This window comes from Phalaenopsis equestris, unplaced genomic scaffold (assembly GCF_001263595.1).
Source record: "Phalaenopsis equestris unplaced genomic scaffold, ASM126359v1 Scaffold000540, whole genome shotgun sequence".
NCBI lineage: Eukaryota > Viridiplantae > Streptophyta > Magnoliopsida > Asparagales > Orchidaceae > Phalaenopsis > Phalaenopsis equestris.
The window spans coordinates 1,189,881-1,212,635 of NW_018164980.1; the positions used below are offsets into that span (position 1 = coordinate 1,189,881).

Below are 22,755 nucleotides of genomic sequence, written 5' to 3' on the forward strand. Positions count from 1 at the left end.
TATATATATATATATATATATAGCTAGACTTAACAGCTGTTTACCATTAAAGTAGATAAGACATTTGGCCAAAATAATTGAAATTTATATTGGCAATTCGCTGAAGCCACATCTGGATGAAGTTACTGATTAGCTTGGTGAAATTCTGACGAGTAGCTTTTAGAGACAGGGAGGCCTCAAAGCTCTTGGCAAATTTAACATCCTTTTAACAACTGTAATCTTACTTCAGTGAGTTCAACTTGACTTTGTCTATTTCAGCATTATAGTTTTGGCAATTTATGTGATCCTAGTGAGCTCTTGATGAACTTGGCAAATTCATGATGGGGCTTGCAAGTTCATAATGATCTTGGAAAATTCATAGTGAGTATAGCGAGTTTATGGTGAGCTTGGAGGGTTCATTGCTCTTCTTATTCAACTGATTTATTTAGGACCCCGAACTGTTTTGACTTATATTATAATCATAAAATATTTGAACATATAATTTATATATCCCTCACAACAATGATGCAAAGTTATTGTACCTGCACAACTAAATTGCACATTAAGACATAGAGGAAGATTGTAGTATTAATTGAGATTATATTTGTCACATCATCAACAATTTTTTATCAATCTGCGTGAATCTTAAGGCATTTTTTTTAACAAGAAATATTTCATATCCAAGTTAAATATCATTCAAGGCTCCAATTTCAACAAATTTATAGTCAAACTGACCATTTCGACAAGACAAATATAATGATACCAAAATTTTTCCAATCCAAGTCCAATAAAGTCTAGATCAAGCCAATACAACACTTTTGGAGGTTTTAAATTTTTAATTAGATGGTCAAATGAACTCCAATTTTGACATTTATATTCAAATCAAGAATCTTGATGAGAAAAGAATCAACATGCCTAAGCTTCCTTAATTTTGAGGTCATTAAGACCCTTAAATCATCAAAAAAAATCTCTAGCATAAAGGGAATGAACATGGGTCATCCCATCAAGTGGTTACGGGAGGTTATTTGCCAAAAGATTAAAATCTCCTTCCTTTGAAGCCTATAAATAGTCCCACTATCTTTACTTGGAGGGGGAGAAAGAGTTGAATTTGAATGCGACTATGGACCGAAGACCCGATGATAACTTCTAGTTTTCGTAGCCGCTTGTCACACCCCAATTCTGGATGGCGGTACACCCGACGATGCAGTGAGTGATGAAATGAACTTGTTTTGTATTTGCAAAAAAAGATTTGCATTGCAAATAAATAGGAAATGTAAATTTTATTAATTACGAAAGTTTAATGATATAAGTTAAACTGAAAATAGAAATTTATTTGAATCAAAACATAAATAACAACAGAGAATAACTGCTCAGACTCAACAAAGAAAATAAATAGCTAAAACAACTATAGAAAAATTCCAAAACTGAGAAACTAGAACTGAAAAACTTGCTTCAGTGGAGACGGTCCTACTAGCGGCTGAATAGAATCTGTGATGCAAAAATATCAAGAATGAGTTTGAAAAACTCAGTAAATAACATCTATTTATTAAAACATAAAGGACAAGGAGAATGAGGCTTGCAACATGGACAATAATTAAGGAAGAATCACTATATGTGTATGTAACATTGTAAGACCAACATGAGGGATAAATATGAATTATGCATCCCATATGAAATAATGCAAACATTTTCCATTAAGTTTCTCATTATTATATTTTCATTTTTATTTATATAGTCGATTTTAATAAACACTGAAACAGGGATGGTTAAATACTAACATAAGGAAACCCGATGATTTCCTATAGAGTCGTCATTATGTCGGTCCGACTAGCCAAAATTCAAAAGAGTTCTATCGACATACACACCATCACACACAAGCTTGCCAAATTGTTTTCATAAGTATAACGTGCTAAAGTTATAATATTTCATGCAGGCTTGTGATATGACATGCGAATTCATACAAGTGTAGAAAAAGAAATTATCATGTTGCAAGATTATATCAAATATGCAGGAAATTTTGCATTAATACATTTAGGCAGTTGGTTGCTTCAAAATGAGCGATAATAGAAACATATAAAAATGAAACATAATAATTATAATTGAAGAATTAAGGTATGACCGACAATCATATATAATAGCTATGCATCTATCACAATTAACAGGGATTAACACTTCTAACTAGAAAGGGTACGTTTATCCTTCAATAAATAACAATTAATTACCTCGAGGCGGAAATGTGCCACTTCTAAAAATTCGACAGTTTGAATATAGATCCTACACTAAGTAAAAGTAAAATTATTAAAGAATTAAACTTATTTATTTATTAAATTAGGTTCGACCCAATTGACTGTTATTGATACTATTATGATTGCTAGAATAATATTTTTTGTTTTGGTTTTATTATGATATAAGAAAAAAAATAGAATTTCTAGTAATTAAATCAAGTTTTGAGGGATTTACAGAATACCTAATGATTTAATAAATAAAATGACATCATTTTAAAAAAAATCCTATAATCTTCTTAAATACTGGCTCTTCATTAAAAAAAAATTGAGCATATGCTTGTGCGGTTGACAAAAAACAGAGGCAGATGATGGTTACCTTCCTTTCAGGTTGGAGCGGAGCAGGAGGAGAAGATTCGATGATCTCTGCAAGCTACGACCCTGGTTGCCTTCTTTGTTAGCTCCAATCGTGACTAGATCCCATGGTTTCGGTGGAAGGCAATGGTTTTAAGTGAAATTGGGATAGAGTGGGGATAGGGAGATCAGGAGAAGAGGGGGAGCGTGTGAGGAGGATGCGTGTTGCAAACCCTACCCTTCGTGATTTATAGGGACCGAAGTCAGTGCTTATCGGACTAATAGGGAAGGTGGTAGAAGGCGGTGGGAAGAGTGAGAAGGAAAGATCTAAGTTTGGTATGTCGATAGCAGTCAAGAAAAGGAAGGAAATCACATTAGAGAAAAAAAAAAAAGGTAAGAAATTTTGGATCTTTCTTAAATCACATTTTTTTTTCGGATCTTCAATACTATCCTCCTTAAAAGAATTTGGTTCTCAAATTTATACATTAATTTTGGAACAGATACGGGTACTTCGCGATTATCTCTTCTTCAATCTCCTTAGTTGCTTCAAGTTCTGACTGGTTCTTTCAAAGTACTCTAACAAAAGGAATTGATCAGCGGCGAAGCTGTCGAAAAATTCTCGCTCCAAGATACAATATGACACTTCTTCATTACTTAAGTATTCTCAAATCACCAATGGCTCATACCGAATAATATGAGAATCATTACTTAACGTCGAAGTAGAGATACATGGAAAACATTGTGTACTTCTGTAAGTTTTGGAGGAAGAGCCAAACGGTACGAAACTTTTTGACTTTCTCGAATACCTCAAAAGGACCAATGAAATGACGTTGAAGCTTTCCAGTCTGGTCAAATCGTGTAAACTTCACGCATAAGTGAAACCTTCAGAAAAACATGATCACTGACTTTGAATTCAATCTCTCAGTGATTTGGGTCGAAATACTCCTTTTGACGATCCTGATTAATCGATCTCAGATCTGAAGAACTTTCTTCGTAGCTTGATCCTCTGGTTGTGGTCCAAATATTTGTCTCTCACCGACGTCCAACCAATATATTAGGGATGTACACTTTCTGCCATAAAGTGCTTCGTATGGTGCCATGCTGATACTAGCCTAGAAGCTATTGTTATGAGCAAATTCTATCAACGAAATGTAGTCTTCCCAGCTACCTCCGAAGTCCAAAATGCAAGCTCTCAACAAGTCTTCTATGGTCTGAATGGTACGCTCCGACCGCCCATCTGTCTGAGGATGAAAAACAGTAATGAAGCTTAATCTCGTGCTCATAGCTTCTTGCACTTGTGTCCGTAGCCTGGAAGTAAATCTTCCATCTCAATTCGAGACAATGATAGTTGGAACTCAATGCAATCAAATGATGTTTATGTAGATCTTGCTAATTTATCTACTAAATAGGTATGCTTGATTGGTAGAAAATGAGCCGACTTTGTTAATCTATCAACCACAACCCAAATAACATCATGTCCTTACTTCGATCTTAGTAATCCAACCACAAAATCCATTATGGAATGGGGAGGGGTTGCAATAGACCATCAGGTCTTTGATATTCTGTCTTAACCATCTGACATGTCACACACTTAACTGCAAACTCAGCTATAGTGTTTTTCATACCTGGTCACCAAAATAATTTTTTAAGTTCTTGATACATCTTAGTACTTTTCGGATAAGTAGAATATGACGTAGAATGTACCTCACGGAGTAACTCATGTCGAAGTTCATCCTGATCTGAGACACACAACCGATCTTGAAACTAAAGTGTCACCTCGATCAATACTAAACTCTGGCTTCGATCCATTCTTTGTTTGTTTTCTAAGCTATAGTAAGTCTGCTTCCATCATCTGAGCTGCGCGAACACGGTCCACTAGTTTAGGCTGGACCGATAGTTGATAAATGCTAGAAGTAGCTCTTATCGAAACTATCTTGAGCTGAAGTCACTCCAACTCCTTTGCTAACTCTTGCTTCTAAGTGACCATCCATAGTGCATGTAGAAGACTTTCTGCTTAAAGCATCTGCGACTGTATTTGCCTTACCAGGTTGATACCGAATCTCCAAGTCATAGTCCTTCATCAACTCGAGTCATCGTCTTTGTCTCAAGTTCAACTCATTTTGGATGAAAATATACATTAAGCTTTTATGATCGATGAAGACTTCACAACAAAATCTATAAAGGTAGTGCCTCCAAATCTTTAGTGCAAAAATAACTGCAGCTAGCTCCAAGTCGTGGGTAGGATAGTTCCTTTCAGGCACCTTGAGTTGTCTTGAGGCATAAGCTACAACCTTGTCATGTTGCATTAGAACACACCCTAATCATTGATGCGAAACCTTGCTGTAGAAGTAAAATCCATCTATATTAAAGGGAATGATGAGATTGGGGTTGTTACCAAGTAATTTTCGAGTTTGTGGAAACTTTGCTCATAGGCATCAAACCATTCGAACTTAACATCCTTTTGAGTCAACTTGGACAAAAGTGCAGCAATGCGAGAGAAACCTTCAACAAACCGATAGTATCCAGCTAATCTGAGGAAACTACCATTCTCAGTGACGTTGCTTGGCATCAGTCAATCCATCATTGCTTTAATCTTAGTAGGATACGCAGAAATTACAGTTGCACTAACAATGCGCCCCAAAAATGCCACTTTTTGAAGCCAAAATACACACTTAAAGAATTTGACATAAAACTTATTCTCTCGAAGATTATTCAGTGTTACTCTGAGATGTTGGGCACGCTCCTCTTCATTCTTGGAGTAAACCAAAATATCACCGATGAAGGCCATAATGAATTGATCCAAATAGGGCTCAAAAACTCGGGTAATCAAATCCATAAAGGTAGGAGGGACGTTAGTTAAACCAAATTACATTACTAAAAATTCATAGTGCCTATATTGAGATTGAAAAACAGTCTTTGAGACATCTTCATCCTTGATCTTCAACTGATGGTAGCCCGATCGGAGATCAACCTTGAAAAACACTGAAGAACCTTGTATTTGATTGAACAAATCATCTATATGAGGTAGTGGATACTTGTTCTTCGCGGTAACCTTATTCAATTTTCTGTAGTCAATGCACATCCTTATGCTTCTATCTTTCTTCTTCATTAACAGAACTGGTGCTCCCCAAGGTGAAACACTGGGCTAGATGAATTCTTTATCAAGCAATTCTTGTAATTGGATTTTGAGCTCTTTGAGTTCTACAGTGGCCATCTGATTTGGTGCTTTAGAAATTGGTGTGGTCCTTGGAAGTGGGTCTACGATAAACTCGATCTCACGATTCGGTGATAAGCCAGGCAAATCTTCCGGACATACATCAACAAATTCTTGAACCACTGGGATGCTATATACGGTAATGCTGGATTTCTCAGAATCAATTACATGAGCTATATAGCCGACACATCCATGGGGTATCAACTTATAAGCCTTAATTGCCGAAATTAGACAAGAAATGACTCATTTACTACCTTTGAAGCAAATGGGAATTGAGCTAGGTATGCAAAAATTGACCCGTCTCTTATGATAATCGATAATTGCATGATATTTGACTAGCCAGTCTGTACTCAAGATTACATCAAATTCATCTAGTGGAAGTACTATGAGAGTAGCAGACATATGTATGTCATTAATGATTATGTCATAATCACGAACACACTGAGTAACAATCACAGGTGAGTCAGATGACAGAGTGATTGTAATGGAGAAATCAATGCACCAAATGCAAATTTGTTTGATATGAATGAATGAGTTGCTCCTAGGTGAAATAATTCCCTTGTCGTTTGCTTTAAAATAAGGATGATACCTGTAATCACATCAAAGGCTTCATGAGCCTCTTCTTATGTCATAGCAAATGCACGCAGTGGAATCTCCTATCTGGGCTTGTCCGGAGCGTGAGCTTGCTTAGGCTGGTATTGTACCATTGAGGGTTGTTGTTACATCAGTGGTGACTGTTGAGGTTGCTAATACTGCTGATATTGTGGTGTTGGAGGACATTGCTGATACGGTTGAGACACCATCATTTGTTGCTGTTATTATTGAGGCTGAAAATAGTTCTACTCGCTTGACCTTTTTCTTGATGCTTTTGAAATTGTCCTTCATTTGATTTATGCCACTTACTCTTGTGATAAGACTTGAAATTATTTTCCTGGGTGTTTGTCGCTTGCAACTGACCATGAACTCTAATGGGACAATTCACAGCTTTATGCTCAATACTACAATAATTGAAGCATTTTCCGATGATCAAATTACAAGTTCTAGAATGTCATTTCTCACGAAGAGTGCATTTAGGATTTGTTTTAAACTTCTGTGTCGGGTGATCTTGATGCTGTTTTTTTAGGAACTCCCGTTAGCTTGTGTATCTGAATTCTTCCACTTACCGGCATGCTTTTCCTCGCAAACATTGATCTACATCTCCGCATGAATAGTTCGATCCACCAGTTCGTGCACTTGACCGCCAATTGACACCTTCGAATGTCTTCTCTCAAACTAACTAGTAGATGATATATTTTATGATCTTTATGATGCTTAATTACTAGGATGAAATGGGCGATCCCAACAAATTGCATCTCCTTCTCCCGAACGGTTTTTGTCGTTTTCTCCAGCTTCCTCAAGTCATTCATGTGCGTGGCTTTGTTCGCCATAGGGAAATATTGTTCCAGAAATAATCTTTTGAAAACCGCCTAGGATGCTACTGCATCAGGTCCAAAAGTGTTACGACGGTGACTTTCCCACCAATCATCTGCTCCTTAGCACAACTGGAAACTCGCAATGTCTACCTTGCGGTCTTCATGACACTTTATTTTTTTAAGTCTCTTCTCGATACCATGGAGCCATGCATCAGTTTCGATTGGGTCCACCGTGCATTGAAGGTAGGAGCACGTGTTTTCAGATATTGGTCCATCACTCGATCGATACTACTCGCATTAGCCATCGTCATTTATTGATCGGGCTATGTTTCGATGGCGGCCCCTGGTGGAACTGGTTGAGTGACTTGTACTGCTGGTTAGCTTGCTGGATAGCTTGAACCGCTTGTGTAATTTGTGCTGCAAAGTTAGCTTGTAATGCTTGGTTATTCTGTGTTATCACCTCCACGATAGTTGCCAAGTTGAAATTTTGTGCTCCAACAGTCTCGATGGTTTGAGCCGAATCAGTACGACGATGATTTAGGGGAGCGAAGTCCCCTAGGAATAGGCACCCGATTTATGGTTGCTCTCTAGACTCCTTTTCCACGAGTAGCTGCATCTCTTCTTATTTTTGGAGCTATTCTAAACAATTGAAAGAAGCGCATAATCAAAATCAGTTTAATACCGACTTACGCGAATAACTTATGCCTAACTCAATTCTAAGAAGTCGAGATAGGAGATGCAAGGTCAAGAAAGGTTAAATATAAAATATGGCTGATACCACTCTATCACATTCCAGTCTGGGAGACGGTACACCCCTGCGATGCAGGACATGATGAAATGAAAGAAACCTGTTTTGTATTTACAAAGGACTTACATTGCAAATAAAAAGAAAATGTGAATTTTATTAGTTCTGAAATTTCAATGATACAACCTGGACTGAAAATATATATTTAGTTGATTCAAAAAATACAGGTAATAGAGAAAAACTACCCAGACCCAAAAAAGAAAATAAATAACTTTTCGAAGAATATGACATGCAACATGGACAACAAATAAGGAAGAATCACTATATGCGTATGTAACGCTGTAAGACCGACATGAGGGGTAAATATCAATTATGCATTCCATATGAAAACATGAAAGTATTTTTCGTTAAGTTTTTTATTATTATGTTTTCATTTATATTTATATAGTCAGTTTTAACAGACACCTTGAAATTGAGAATGTCAAATACTAACCCAAGGAAGCTTGAGGATTTCCTATAGAGTCATCACTATGTGGGCCCGTTGGCCTGACTAGCCAAAATCCAAAAGGGTTTTACCGACCTATACACTATCACACACAAGCATGCCAAATTGTTAAAGTTATAGTATTTCATGCAGCCTTGTGATATGAAATGCAAATTCACACAAGTGCAGAAAAAGAAAGCATCATAATGCAGAATTAAAATTAAATACCGAGGAAGTTTTGCATTAATACATTTAGGTAGTTGGTTGCTTCAATATGAGCTATAATAGAAACATATAAAAATGAAACATAATAATTATAATTGAAGAATCAGGGTATGACTGACAACCTTATATAGTAGCTATGCATGTACCACAATTAATAAGGATTAACGCCTTTAACTAGGAATGATACATTTATCCTTTAATAAACAACATTTACTTACCTTGAGGATGCAAGGTGACACTTCTATAAATTCAACGTTTTAAATATGGATCCTATACCGATTAAAAGTAGAATTATTAAACAATTAAACTTATTTATTCATTAAGTTAGGTTCGACCTAATTGAGTGTTATTAATACTATTATTATTGTCAGAATAATATTTTTTGTTTTGGTTTTATTATGATATGAGAAGAAAATAGAACTTCTATTAATTAAATCAAGTTTTGAAGGATTTCCATAATGCTTGAAGATTTAATAAATAAAATGACATAAAAAATCCTATAATATTCTTAAATACTGATTCTCCTCCAATTTTGCCTAAATCTCGGTTAAAAAAAAGGAGCAGAAGCGTGCGCGGGTGAGGAAAAACAGAGACAGATGATGGTTACCTTTTTTTCGGATTGAAGCGGAGTAGGAGGAGAAGATTTGATGGTCTCTGCATTCTACACCCCTTGTTGCCATCTCTGTTAGCTCCAACTGCAACTGGATCGCGGGGTTTCGGTGGAAGGCAATGGTTTCGAGGGAGACCGGGAGAGAGCGGGGATGGGGAGATCGGGAGAGTAGGGGGAGCAAATGAGGATGCTTCGACCCTGATTTATAGGAAGTGAAGTTGGTGCTTATCGGGCAAATAGGAAAGGCGGCAGGAGGAGGTGGGAAGAGTGAAAAGGAAAGATTTAAGTTTGGTAATTCGGTAATGGTCAAGAAAAGAAAGGTAATTGTGATGGAGATGAAAAAGGAAAGAAAAAAATTATATATATTTTTTCGGATCTTACACCGTCGACCACTGCTCATTGGCCGCCGTCGACCACCACCGACCTCAACGACATATCTCAAATTTGGCGTAACGACATATCTCAAATGAGGTGCAACGAATAATATCGTATTAAAGTTCCAACGACAACTCTTAGCCTCAATAGCCACCCATTACCGTCGCCACCAACCATCGACAACTGTCGAGCACCATCTGCCACCCCTGCTCTTTGCGTCAACGAACTCTACTAGCTAATATTGTATGTCAAATACTATGTAACGACGTATCCTGAATATGGTATAACGATGTATCCCAAATCAAATATAATGAAAATACAACATTGAAGTACCGACTATAACTCCTGGCCTCCATGATCGCCGACTAACATCAAACACCTCCCATTAGCCACCTATTGTTGACCTCCCCTATTTGCCGCCATCTGCGAACTTTTATACATAATGATGTATCTTGAATACGGTATAATGACATCTTTGGAATTTATGCCTTATTTCAATTACATTGTAATCATGTATCTCTAATACGGTGCAATAACGTATATCGAATATGATGTAACGACGTATCCTAAATGCGGTGTAACAACGTATCCTAAATGCGGTGTAATGAATAACGTTGTACTGAGGTCTCAACAATAATTCTTAGCCTCCGTCCTTGCCTACTATAGACCATCGCTTGTTGGCCGCCTCTGTTTGTTGCCATCGAAAAACTTTGCTAGCTAACAACGAATCTTGAATACAATGTAACGACGTATTGTGAATACAATGTAACGACGTATCCCAAATGCAATGTAACTAATAACACTATATTGAAGTCTTGACGAGAACTCCCAGCCTCCATAGTTGTTGACCACTGTCGATCTTTGTTTGCCGGCCACTGTGGACCCCCGTCAGCAGCCCTTGAATGCAAGCCCTTGAACTTTTATACATAATGATGTATCTTGAATACAATGTAACGATGTATCTCAAAGACAGTGTAACGACGTATTCCAAATACATTGTAATAATGTATCTCGAATTTGGTGTAAACAATAACGCCACATTGAAGATCCGATAATAACTCATGGTGACAACTGCTTATGACCGCCGTGTTCAAAATACTGCAACTTTCAGATTTCTGAAGTTATTCTATTTGTCGTATATTGACAAGTGTTCTGGTTTACAATAGTAAACCAAAGATAATGTTTGCAACCACCAACCGACGAAGCACCAACTGCAACCCTTGTGGCTATTTACTACTGTAGTTTCTCACAATGACTTATGTGGCCAACTGATGCAACCGTAGCTACTAACTATGACCTATATGACTAATTGCTACTATAATTTTCAATTATGACCTCTGTGACTAGGTGACGCTACTATAGCTACCAGTTATAACTTATACGATAATTTACCTCTTATATGACTAACTATTATTGAAGTTTCTAACATGACCTTTTTCACCAAATGTCGTTACTGTAGCTACCAATTAGGACTTATATGACTAATTGGTTCTACAACTTTCAAATTCGTTCTTTATCACCAACTGACACTACTGTAGCTACCAATTACAACCTATATGATCAGCTTTAATATATATGATTAACTGCTACCGTAGTTTCCATCTACGAACTTTGTGGTCAACTAATATTACTGCAACTACCAACTACGACTTATGTGATCAATTAAAGCCTATGTGGTCAGTTATTGTTGCGGCTTCTTATTATGACCTCTATGGTTAACTGACGCTCTTGCAACTACCAAATACGTCCTATGTGGCTTCTTACTTTTGCAGCTTCCTACTCTAGCCTATCTGGCCAACTGACGCTCTTGCAGCTACCAACTATGACTTATATTGTCACTCACTATTGCAACATTCTACTACGATCTCTGTGACCAACCGCCGCTATTGCAACCACCAAATATAACCTTTAATGTCAACTACTGTCTTTATAGCAACCAACCATGTCCTTTGTGTTTAGCTATTGCTATCACAACAAAGAAACACATTTTTTGTAGCCTAATTATAACTATTATAGCTAAACTCTATGTGCATATGTATTTATTAGCATTGTAATTCCATCTTCTTCACTTTAAGAGAAGAGTTGACCCATGTACTTACAATCGTATAGCGGATTACATTGACTGGGTTAGACCCTATAATTTTTCCCTTTTCCAAAATTTTTCGACGTAAAAAAAATTGGGTTTTCCTCCTGCTATTTTTTAATTATTTATGTTTATGTGCTAGATCTTCGTGCAACGCTAAGACATTAAATATTACTCTACCACCATGAATCTTCTAACAAGTAACAAAACTAAATATGGATTCACGAAATCTTTGTGAAGATGAAATATTTTAAGCTTGCAGGTGTCCAACAAATGTATTAAATCATGTGATTATCTTAGATACCTGGGTTTGAATTATTGCAGAAGGTTTCTGACCCTCAATCAAGTAATTAAAGAGATGAAAGGCTATGCTAGACCATACTATCAGGACTTGGTGCCAATTGTTTACACACTCAACTCAGGTTTGATGGAAAGCTTGAAGGGTTTTGAAGTTCTTAGTGCTTGGTTGTCAGTATGGAATGAACAAAATCGGTAATGATTGACCGAGGGTCTCATTCTTAACATTTGGAAATGTTACAAATGAAGATGTTAATCTAGTGGATATGTTATGGCACCTCTGCTATGGGGCACTTGTGCCTTCATATAGCTCCCAACCTTATAATAATACTGTAGTGGAATCTTTGATCTGGTGGCTACTGGTGATTGTCTTAAATTGAGCTGGTATTAACGAAAATCTTTCCTCAATCTTAAATGAAGACAAGACATAACTTATAGATAGAATCTGTACGAATAATGGTGTAAAATGTTTATAAATGAAATTGCCTTAAAAGTAGTAACATCTTGCAATAATATAATGTAGTGTTAAATGACTTCACATCGATCATACTACATGACTTGAGTATTAGGTATATATAAGTTATTAACAACTAAATTGAGTGGGAGCTTAATAGTTCAAATGTGAAATTGCCTTAAGAAGTAGTGCGCATTAAAAGAATATAATGATTAAATAGTAGAAAATTTCATGCATCGATTATGCTACATTATTTTAGTATTAGGCAGCAAATAAATCACTAACTAAATTCAGTGCAAAAATAATTGTTTTGTAATGGATATGTTAAACTGGAAGGATGGATTAGCAATAGAAATGGACAGACAGTGGGAGCAGCACAAATTAAAGATATGAGATATCATCCTACAAAGCAGACTAAATTGGTTAAGGCATATATAATGAAGAGTAGAGATGCATGTAAATGTAGTTAGATATAATTAACGTGAATTAATGGTGATGGAAATTTGTTAATTGGCTGCATTAACTAACATAAACACATCATCTAGCGCTCAATAGAATTCGGTGGATTTATAGAGCAAATTTTCTTTTCATTTTTGTTTGTAGGGTTGTGTCTTGGGTGGAGTTATATGCGGAAAATATTGTTGCTTTAATTTTTCTTAAGACGAAGATATTGTGATATTACTGCTGTTAATTTTTCTCAACGTGTCGCATACCATGAGATTAAAGTGAGTATTGCAGCTAGCACAGCTTTAGTAAAATATAGTAATGCCATCTTTAATCTATTTAGTTCTTGATATCTAAATGCTATTGACTGTCACCTTAAATTTATCATATTTGAAAAACTGATAATCTATAGGTTTTATTATCCTCACTTATTTACTGTGTATTAGAAACTTTTTTTACCATTTTATTCAGAACTGCAGGATGGAGAGCATTGCTTGCAGGTGCTGTGGCCGGTCCTTCAATGCTCCTAACGGGACTGGAAACACAACATACCAGCTTGGCTGTTTATATACTGATTCGTGCTACTGTTTTGGCATCTCGTTGCGGGATAAAGAGCCAACGCTTTGGAAATGTCTGTAAACCCTTGACTTGGTCACATGGTGATATATTCCTTATGTGTCTCTCCTCAACCCAAATCCTGTATGTTTTTCCAAAGCGTCTTTTACTTGCTGCATTCATTTTCTCATTATTTGGTAGAAATCTTTCAATGATGTGCGATTGCTTGCTTTATATCAGTTTTAATTTCCTGGCATAATATCTCCAAACTTATATTATGGAATTTAGATACTTTTTTTTCGGTTATCAAGGCTTTTGATGAATGCTTGCTGTTAGAGAGAATAGTATTTGCGCAACATATGCAGTCTATTTTGGTTTCTTCAATAATTTAAAATGTAATCAATTCATTTAATAACTGTTTGATGGGTTTAAATTGTTTCTTATTCTGTCAGTGATTGTTTTTTGTTTTTTGCTTTTCATTTTTGTTCATTGATACTTCATTCTACTTAAATAGATATTTGTTGCATATGCCAACGTTGTGGCTGTGAAAACTTGATGTTTTAAGCTGCTAGAGACAAAAATGTTGCTACAACCAATCCTGAGTAGAAATGGCTGTGTGGTAGCTTTTATTCAAGTACTATTGGGAATTAAGTAACTATATTACCTTTCTGATGGAACTTTTAGGCCTACTGGTGAGATGCTGATGTTACAGTAACCAAATTGGGTCAGCATATATGTAGTGATCGATCTAAATAGCAATGTTGTGTTATGTTACGGAGGATTACATTGTGCGGCACTTGTGACCATTGAGTGGCAATAGTTGGCCAATGGAAAGGAAAAGCATATAATTAGTTATAAAATAAATCTATGGCGAGGAGCATGCATGTCGCCTCAAAAAGTTCATATTAGAGACAAGATACTTCAACAAAGCTACTATTGAATGACTCCAACATAACATGAAGGCCTTCACCTAGAAGTGCAAAATTCGATCAACCGGCCTAGCTAGAAACTTAACCCCATGCTCAGCGCCTGGTCAGCGTATGGAACATGAACTTTTTGGTTAGCTTCCATGGTTTTTCGGTAGATGATGCTTGCTAACATTAACCAATTACTTAATTAGGCGCATTGAGGCAACCCCAATGGCCATATCAACAACTTAAAAAATCATCACTTTTCGATGTAATATATATCTCATCTTTACACATTTTGGCATATCAATTTTCATTATCTTCACACATTTTAGTTCTTTTGGTCTAAGATAATTGGCTAAGGGTCTGTTTGAGGCTGATAAGCAATTAATCCAGATAAGCTGCTGGTCAGTAGCTGATCCAGATAAACTGACTGTCTGTTTGGGGCTGATAAGCAGCTAATCCTTAGGCGTCTGCTTCTGCGGTTTCATCGTCTCCTCCTTTGCGCCTTCTAGCTAACCTTCGAGCCTCTGCGGTTCTTTTCTGCGCGGATCGAGCTGCGGTTTCTGTCCAGCTGTGACTTCGTGCCCTGTGTTTTGTCTTCTGCGCATTTCATCTACGGTTCCTGCACAGCACTTGGACTTGTCTTTTTACCTCTGCTCAACTTGCAGGGCTATTTTTTTGCTGTGATGGAGCTTCATTCTTCTTCAGTTGAACCTGACAAAACCTCCTCATTTGCCTACGTGGTGGGTAATTCTCAGGGGGAGACGGCGGTTGTCTTCCTTTCAAGTTATAAGGAATATCGTGCTGGTACATGTGACTGTCACTTTATTATGAATGCAAGCAGAAAAGGTGGGAAGATAACTCTTTTCCTCTACGTCAGAAATTTCAACGCTAACTGACAAATTCAAATTTGCTCTTATTGGGAAATTTCAGTGGGGACACCCATCTATGGAAATTATCAGGAAAATTTTTGATGACCTCAAATTAACAAGAAAGTGGAAAGTAGGTCTCATGGATGAGAGACATGTATTGATTTCTACACTCGGATTTTCTCCAGAAAATATTTTAACATCGCTGGTAAATCTATGAAGCTACTCAACTGGTCTCCTGATTTCGACCCAAATCATGAGAATCCCACTGTATCGGTATAGTTCAATTTATTTGGTCTCAAGCTGTATTTTTTTCACCATCAGGTTCTCTATTCTATTTGGGCCATCCTTGGGGATCCTTTGAAGCTAGATCTACCAACTTTCAACCTAACCAGACCCTCAGTTGCCAAAATACTTGTGGAAAAGGATATTACTTTACTTGATGTTATTGAAGTCTGGCTAGGCATAACCCATAATGGTTAGTGACAACAAATCGTCATGGAGCTCAGACCCCCATATTGTATCCACTGTAAGATGTTTGGTCATGTCCTTGATAAATGCCACAAGTTTTATCCAAATTTGAAATCTAAGGTTCAAGTGAATAAGGATGGGTCTAACCCCACTGCTCTGGACATTTTAGTTCCACCTAGAGACGATACTACCAGACAGGAGGTGTCTGTTGCCCCTGAGGAACCCCCCATGACATTGTTGTTACTGTTACTGCGAGTGATGTGATGCTGGCACCTTCAAACCGCATATAAAATAATACTGATGGTCTATTACCTACAAATGATAGTGTTCAAACTGATAATCAGGAGAACATCGTAGCTCCACTTCTTCAGGAAGTATCCGGTGTAGAGGCAACTCATACTTCACATATAGTAGAACCTATTGTGGGTATTACAGCTGGTATTTCTTCTGCTTGAGCTCTACCACCCCATCGGACTGATTATTCAGATGGGGAATGACAGGTGTATTCCAGGAACATATTCAGATGAGGAAGAAGAAGAATGGAGACCGAATCCAGCTCGGGAACATATTGGATGATACATTGGTTACTACTGACAATGACGATCATCTTACCAGCTTATTAGCTTGCCCTTCTCTAGAACTAGAGACAGAGGCATGAGCAAATCGGCTCTCTCTCTAACCACCTGATACTACGTATTTCGATACTGTTAGACTTTTTATTTAAGTATCTAATGTATTTTTCTGTTTTTTCTAGTTTTGGAACCATTTGTGTTTTTTGTGTGGACAAGGTGTCATGCTTAGTTCCTCCGACACATTGTATCTGTATATTTTTTTATTTAATATATTAGCCTTTTTGGGCTTTCAAATAAAATAAAATAAAATAAAATAAAATAAATATTAAATTATTAAAATTATATATGTATTATTATAAATTAAGTGTATTTTATATTATTAATATATCTTAAATTAAATTTATTTTAAGATATAATTTAGCTTTATTTATAATTTTATTTAGTTAACATTATTATAAGAAATTTTAGTTAAATGTATTAATTATACTAAATTAATACATAAACATGTTATATAATTTAGTTAATAATTATTAAATAATTTTCAAAATAATATACATTAGTATTAATTATATATCTATAACTATTAGTGTATTATGTTTAAATACTTTATTTATAAATTATATTTAAGTATGTATAATTTTAATTTTTTTTAAGTTAACATAGTAAATATAGAAACACTAATTATAAATATAGTTCATAAATAATATAATTATTTTATTTAAAATATAGTAAATTAATTTTTATAAAATATATACTAATATAGACATTGTATAAAGTAAATTAAATTAATTTAAGTATTAGAGGATATCTAATTTAATTTTATATTCAACATTTATATATTTTGAATAAATTGTTATAGAATATCACCAGCTCGGGTAAAAGGTTCGAATAACACCATGTAGCTCACCTATAACACCAATAATTCGCGCGAATAACATCTAAATACTGTTGACCTCACTTTTGGTTGAGGTTTAATTTTTCCTCTTTAGTTGCTTAAGGTCTAGTCATAGGACTTTCATTTTGACTATTCCTAGAAAACTAGAAAAGGAACCCTCATTTTTAGAAATTCTAAACTCCTCTTTGCTCAACTTGAAGTTCCCCATATTGATCATAACCTCTAGCACTTAGTAGGTGAAGTCAATATAGAGTAGCTCGAGACGAGTTCCCATAGGACTGCTTGACCATAGGGTTGGCCCCGAATATTGGTCTGGAGCTGTTCACTCACTATTACTCACTTTCACCCCCATTCATTCATAACCTCGAACCTAAACTCGTTGATTGTCATACCCCGTTCTTTTGGGAGACTCATGTAGATGGTCTTCTAGACCCTCTAGCCCTAAGCTGGGGTTTAGCTAGCACCAGTACATAGAGGACCCAGATGGAGATTTCGTTGGTCCATGGCTCAAATCAGGATGGTTAGAACCTCAATTCCACCAATTACTCAATTTAGCCTTTTGCCCTCAAAACCAATTTGGACTCTTCAATTGACCTCAATTTGAATTCTAAACTCTTCATAACAAGCCTGCACATTAAATTGAACCCTTAATTGGCCCTCGTCAAGCCTCAATTTCACTCAATTTCAACCAATATTCAAAATTCTTAAATTTGCCCCAAATTGGCTATTTCCCCAAATTCCACCAAATTGAATGCCTAAACCCCAAAATTGACATCCAATTGGTATTGAGAATTCTTTATAACATTCCCCTAGACCACTTTGAACCATCAATTTGGACCTAACTCAACCATAGCGTAACCTAGACCTAAGTCTACCCCAACACCCCCAAATTGAGTAAATGCCCAAAATTGACCAAGTTTACTCTCCCGATCAACTCAAAATCACTTCAAATCTTTTTTAAACATCTCATGACAACCATCTACACCATCCTGATTAATTGAGCTCAAACCAAAATTTTGACGGGAATCAGATCGCGATGTGTTTTTGACCTGATCGTCGACGAGGTTGCCTAAACGACTTTAGATGGCAAAACGAACTACGCCGACGCGTCCGGAACGTCGATTTTACCTAGGGGAGACGTTCGTTTCATTGGGACGATGCGCCTGGGAGGGAATGAATAAAATAAGTATAATAATAATAATAATATTTTTATTATTAGTATTATTATTATTATTATTGTCATTACTATTTTATAGCTAATATATACCCCCTCTCCCTAATTCTTCAGAGACCCGCGGGCCTTATGCCCTAACCTATTTCGTTCGCTTGGCCCGTCTCTCGCCCGTCCCGTTAGGCTCCCGCGCTCTCGCTCGTTCCGCTCGCACGCCCGACCGTGGCACAGCCCCTCCATCCCTTATCTCTGCCGCAAATCCTATCCTCTGCGAGATCTTCCCGTCTGCCTCCCTCGAGCCGCTCGCATGGAGCGTCTGCTCCGCTCATTTCCTCGAGCTGTCTACAATCTCTCGATCATCTCCTCTCTTCCTTCTCCCGTCTATATAAGACTTTACTTAGAGCATTTTAAAGGCGAAAAAGAAGAAGAAAAAAAAATTTCTAAGAAGGAGGGAAAACTCTGCAAAAATTCTTTCTCACCTTCTTCTTTAGTTCTCGTGCTCGGGTTGACTTCCTCTTGCTGTTGGAGAGGAGCTCGAGCGGAAGTGTTTCTCTAAGGTTTTTTATTTTGGTTCTGCATTAAAGAGGTACTTCTCCCCCTCCTTTGTGCCTTTCTTTCTCTCGATTTTGCTCGGCCAGGGCTACTGGGAATAGTATTTTTGGGCGGGTATGGCATGCTAGTCCAATGTGCTTTGTGTATTTTGTGATATTCACCATTCAAGCATATGAAAGTAGGATTTTTGAACATGTTCTAGGAGTTAGTCCTGATTATTTGCTAGAATCAATGAAAATACAACATGTTGTTGGCTGCTTTTTTTTGCTTGAAATACTTGGAAGTGTCATGGTGATAGTTTTGATATGAGATTTTCTCCTCTGGAAATGCAAGTTGGAATGAACTATCAAAGCTCTTTATTACTATTACTCCCATTTAAAATGAGTGTTGGAGATCTCACTTTGCTTTTCATATATATATATGGGGCTTGGTTTTGGTTTCTTGCTGCTTTTCCTTGCTCGAAATACATGCTATGAGAAAATTTCTTTAATTTGGAAAGCCCTATAATTTGTTTTAATGACTTGGTTTAGCTCCTCGTGAGGCACCCTTTCTGCTCAGATATCTGTTGTGAATTGTTTCATGCTTGGAATAGGTATTTTGGTGACCCGGACTTGTTCTTTATACCGTTATTCCTGTTTGAATCTTGTTTGAAATTTGTATTGGCTTCACATCTTGAGTTTTAAAGGCATGCGGTTTTTTTTTTCTTTAGCCTTTTGATGGCTCGTTTTTGCCTTGGCTGTAGCTTAATTTCTATTTGAGGCTCGGGTCTTAATTTTTATTGGAGCTCTATTTTGGCCTTGAATGACTTGGTTTTAGCTTCTCGTGGTGCTCGACTTTGCCTGTTTAGGTTCTCGGTTTACCCCTGGGTTGCTTGGTTCCTGCCCACCTATTGAATTCATTTTTGCATGAAATTGGGGTGTTATTGGCTGCCCCTAGTTAAATATACGTGTAGGTTCATACCCAAATAATTTAAAACTGGTTCGGGGCTCGGTTTTGTTGGTTTTGGCCCTTGCCCGAGAGCTGGTCTGGTGTGGAGTTTGGTCCTGTCTGCTTTGGCCCTTACCCGAGGCCTTGTCGAGGGAGCATAATAGCAGCTGTTAATGGTGGTCTTTTTCTGTTTGTTGCGTAGGCCTTGAGAGCCTTAGTTGTTGTCCTTTTTGGTTGCCTCGGTCGTGAGCCTTAGCAGCTCCCCCTTTCCTTTTGATTTCCTTGGCCGTGAGCCTTAGCAGTTGATCCCTCTCTTTGTTGCTTTGGCCTAGAGCCTTAGCAGTTGTTTGTTCGACCCTGGCCGCAAGCACGCCGCAAGCACCTATGTGGTTTTAGCCGGATGATTTCATGCTTATTTGATATAAGGAGCTTTTGATTAAACCTGGAATTGAACTTTTTTTCTATTTAGGCATGATTTTGGAAGTGTGAATGGTTGTCGTCCCTGAGTTACTTTCCTTTTGATCGAGTTGTGAAATCTGAAAGACTTTGAAATTTTATTTTGGAAGAGCATAGGGTTGATCTAAATTGATATCATAAAGGATGTTTCAGAAGTTTGATATTGAAGTTGTGATATCATTCAAGTGCAGGCCCGGATGTGTGAGGATATGTAGTTAGTGGTGAAGCCATGTATACAGTTGTCACATCGACTTGGGCCCGTTTCGATTTGCTCGAGACAAGATTGGGAAGAGATACTCTCCTTGGGTTAATCCACTTATAAAAAATGAGAAAGTGATATCCTTTAGGATTGATTCAAGGATCTTGGGGCCTCCTTTTTCAGGTTTTTTCGTCATGAGTTTTGAGAGTTGATTCATCATTCGTCTTTTCGATTTTTTAGGTGGATCAGTTCCTCCTCTCTCTCATCCCCATTTTTATTCTTTTTTTTCTTGCTTCTTGGTTCGGTTTTCAGTGCTTATGTCTGATACATAAGTGCACACGTATAGCCTTTTGTTATATGTGAAATCATCAAGCAAGGTCGCAAGTAGGTCGGTTTTGTTTTGGGGCTTAGGGCGATGATGACGAAGACACGTCGTGGTAGAAGACACGTCGGTGGTAGAACAGAATGATATCTCATCCTACAACACTAGGACTCAATTCTGACCTGATGAACTGTAGGATAAAAGCATCATTCATTGACATAAGATTAGAGGGGGACCCGTACCTTCTTAGGTTGTTGGTGGTCATATGCCCAACGGTGTAATCAACTCGTGGACAACAATTCTTTTCTTAAAACTGATAAGATTAGATACAACTTTTAATAAAATATTTTCACTACAAAAATTGATACAATTTTACTTTTGTATGCCTGAAATTTATATGCATGCTAAAAATAATAAATTTTAAATATATATCACAACTTAGTTGTCCACCTATTGATTACCAGTTATGGGCCAACGAGTACCTTCCTAAGTTAGGTTGAGTATGACATCCTTCTAGTGGAGTGTCGGACTTTATACATCCGGGTGACCGAGTAGCCTTTGATGACTCTCGAGTACAAACATATATATTTGAGCCTAGCCCCGACCCGAGTGCTTGCCGTCCCCTCTTTTCAGACTTTTTCATATGTTTTATTGAAATTTTTGGAGAAAACACTCGTGGTTTTTTCTCCGAGATTTTCCCGAGGTTTTGACAGTTTTATTTAAATTATTACCCGTCGATTTTTTCTAGTTTTTTCGTCATGGATTATTTGTCGATTTTTCTCGAGTTTTCCAGGTGACGTTTCATTTGTTGTTCACTTTTGTCTATACAATACATGCTAGCTCATTCCTTAAATTCTATTACTCTACTCATAACTGCTACATCAATTATACTTAAAGGAGCAGCAGGCCTCCGAGGTATACAGGTTTGTCTTACATTTGCAGCGCTTTATTTTATAACACACTTTACTATTTCTTGTCTACTGTACATTCTACTGCTTTCCTTTGTTATACCTGCTACTGCCTCTTTTGCCATTATACCTTAGAATAGGCGGACAGTAGTTAGTTTTATATGGGGTACCCGACAACAGACCGTTGACTCAACTATTTGATGTGCACTTAAAATTAAAATCGAACTCGAAAGTGCTACGACGAGGAGCTTGGAGCTAGCGTTGTGGGCAGCACGACCATCTTCAACAGCAAAACCTGTTTTCACCAGCCAAACCATCCCTTCCTTAGAATTAAACAACAATTCATAGGATTTTGAGGTTGTCCGTCTAGTGCGACATAAATCCTCAACTTCTTTTTAGGTATTTGTATAGCTCTACTGTACAATCTAAGCCCCAACCTGTGTTAGGATTCTGAGGTTGTCGTTCGTCACGACCTAAACCCTCACATTTTTCAGGTCATTTGTGTGATCGTTTCACACGAATGTAAGCCATAAATAAATAAAGTTGGCATGATGAAACACTTAAATATTTCTTCCTGAAACTGAAGCCAAATCATATGATAGACTGGGAAGTCACTGATGTTCTCATTCGGATCTGTGGCATCCCCTAGTTCTTCTTCCTTTGGACTCTATGACAAAATGTTCCAAATTTGAGTCATTTCGGTTTCACATCTCTTTGTTCGATCTTGTCGAAAAGTCAATCCTTTGACCCCTTTGAAGATAATATTTCTTGACTTTTATCAAGAGTTTTCTTAGGTGACTTCGGTCATCTAAGATGTAATTAACTCTAGGGGCTTGCCCTTATAAGAAGTTTTTCCGAACCTAGCTTAATAAAAATCTTATTTAATTCTTCGTATTAAATAGGAGAAATTGTCGGCAAATAAAACGGTTTCGCAGACCAAACGAACCTCATATATTTTTTTGTTTATTTGATCGAGGCTCACCCTCAAGTCTTCTGTTTATCCTTCTGGATAGATATAGGGTTTGAGGTACAATGCTCTTTCATTTAAA

The 22,755-nt window shown here is 37.0% G+C and overlaps 1 protein-coding gene across 1 annotated transcript in view; it reads left to right on the forward strand.

Moving 5' to 3' along the window:
* LOC110028928 overlaps window positions 1-22,755 on the forward strand; it is a 67,270-nt gene that overhangs the window by 1,223 nt on the left and 43,292 nt on the right. The window contains exon 3 of the mRNA XM_020730997.1: window positions 13,370-13,597. Coding sequence (XP_020586656.1) covers window positions 13,370-13,597 — 228 coding nt within the window. The remainder of the gene's footprint in view (window positions 1-13,369; window positions 13,598-22,755) is intronic.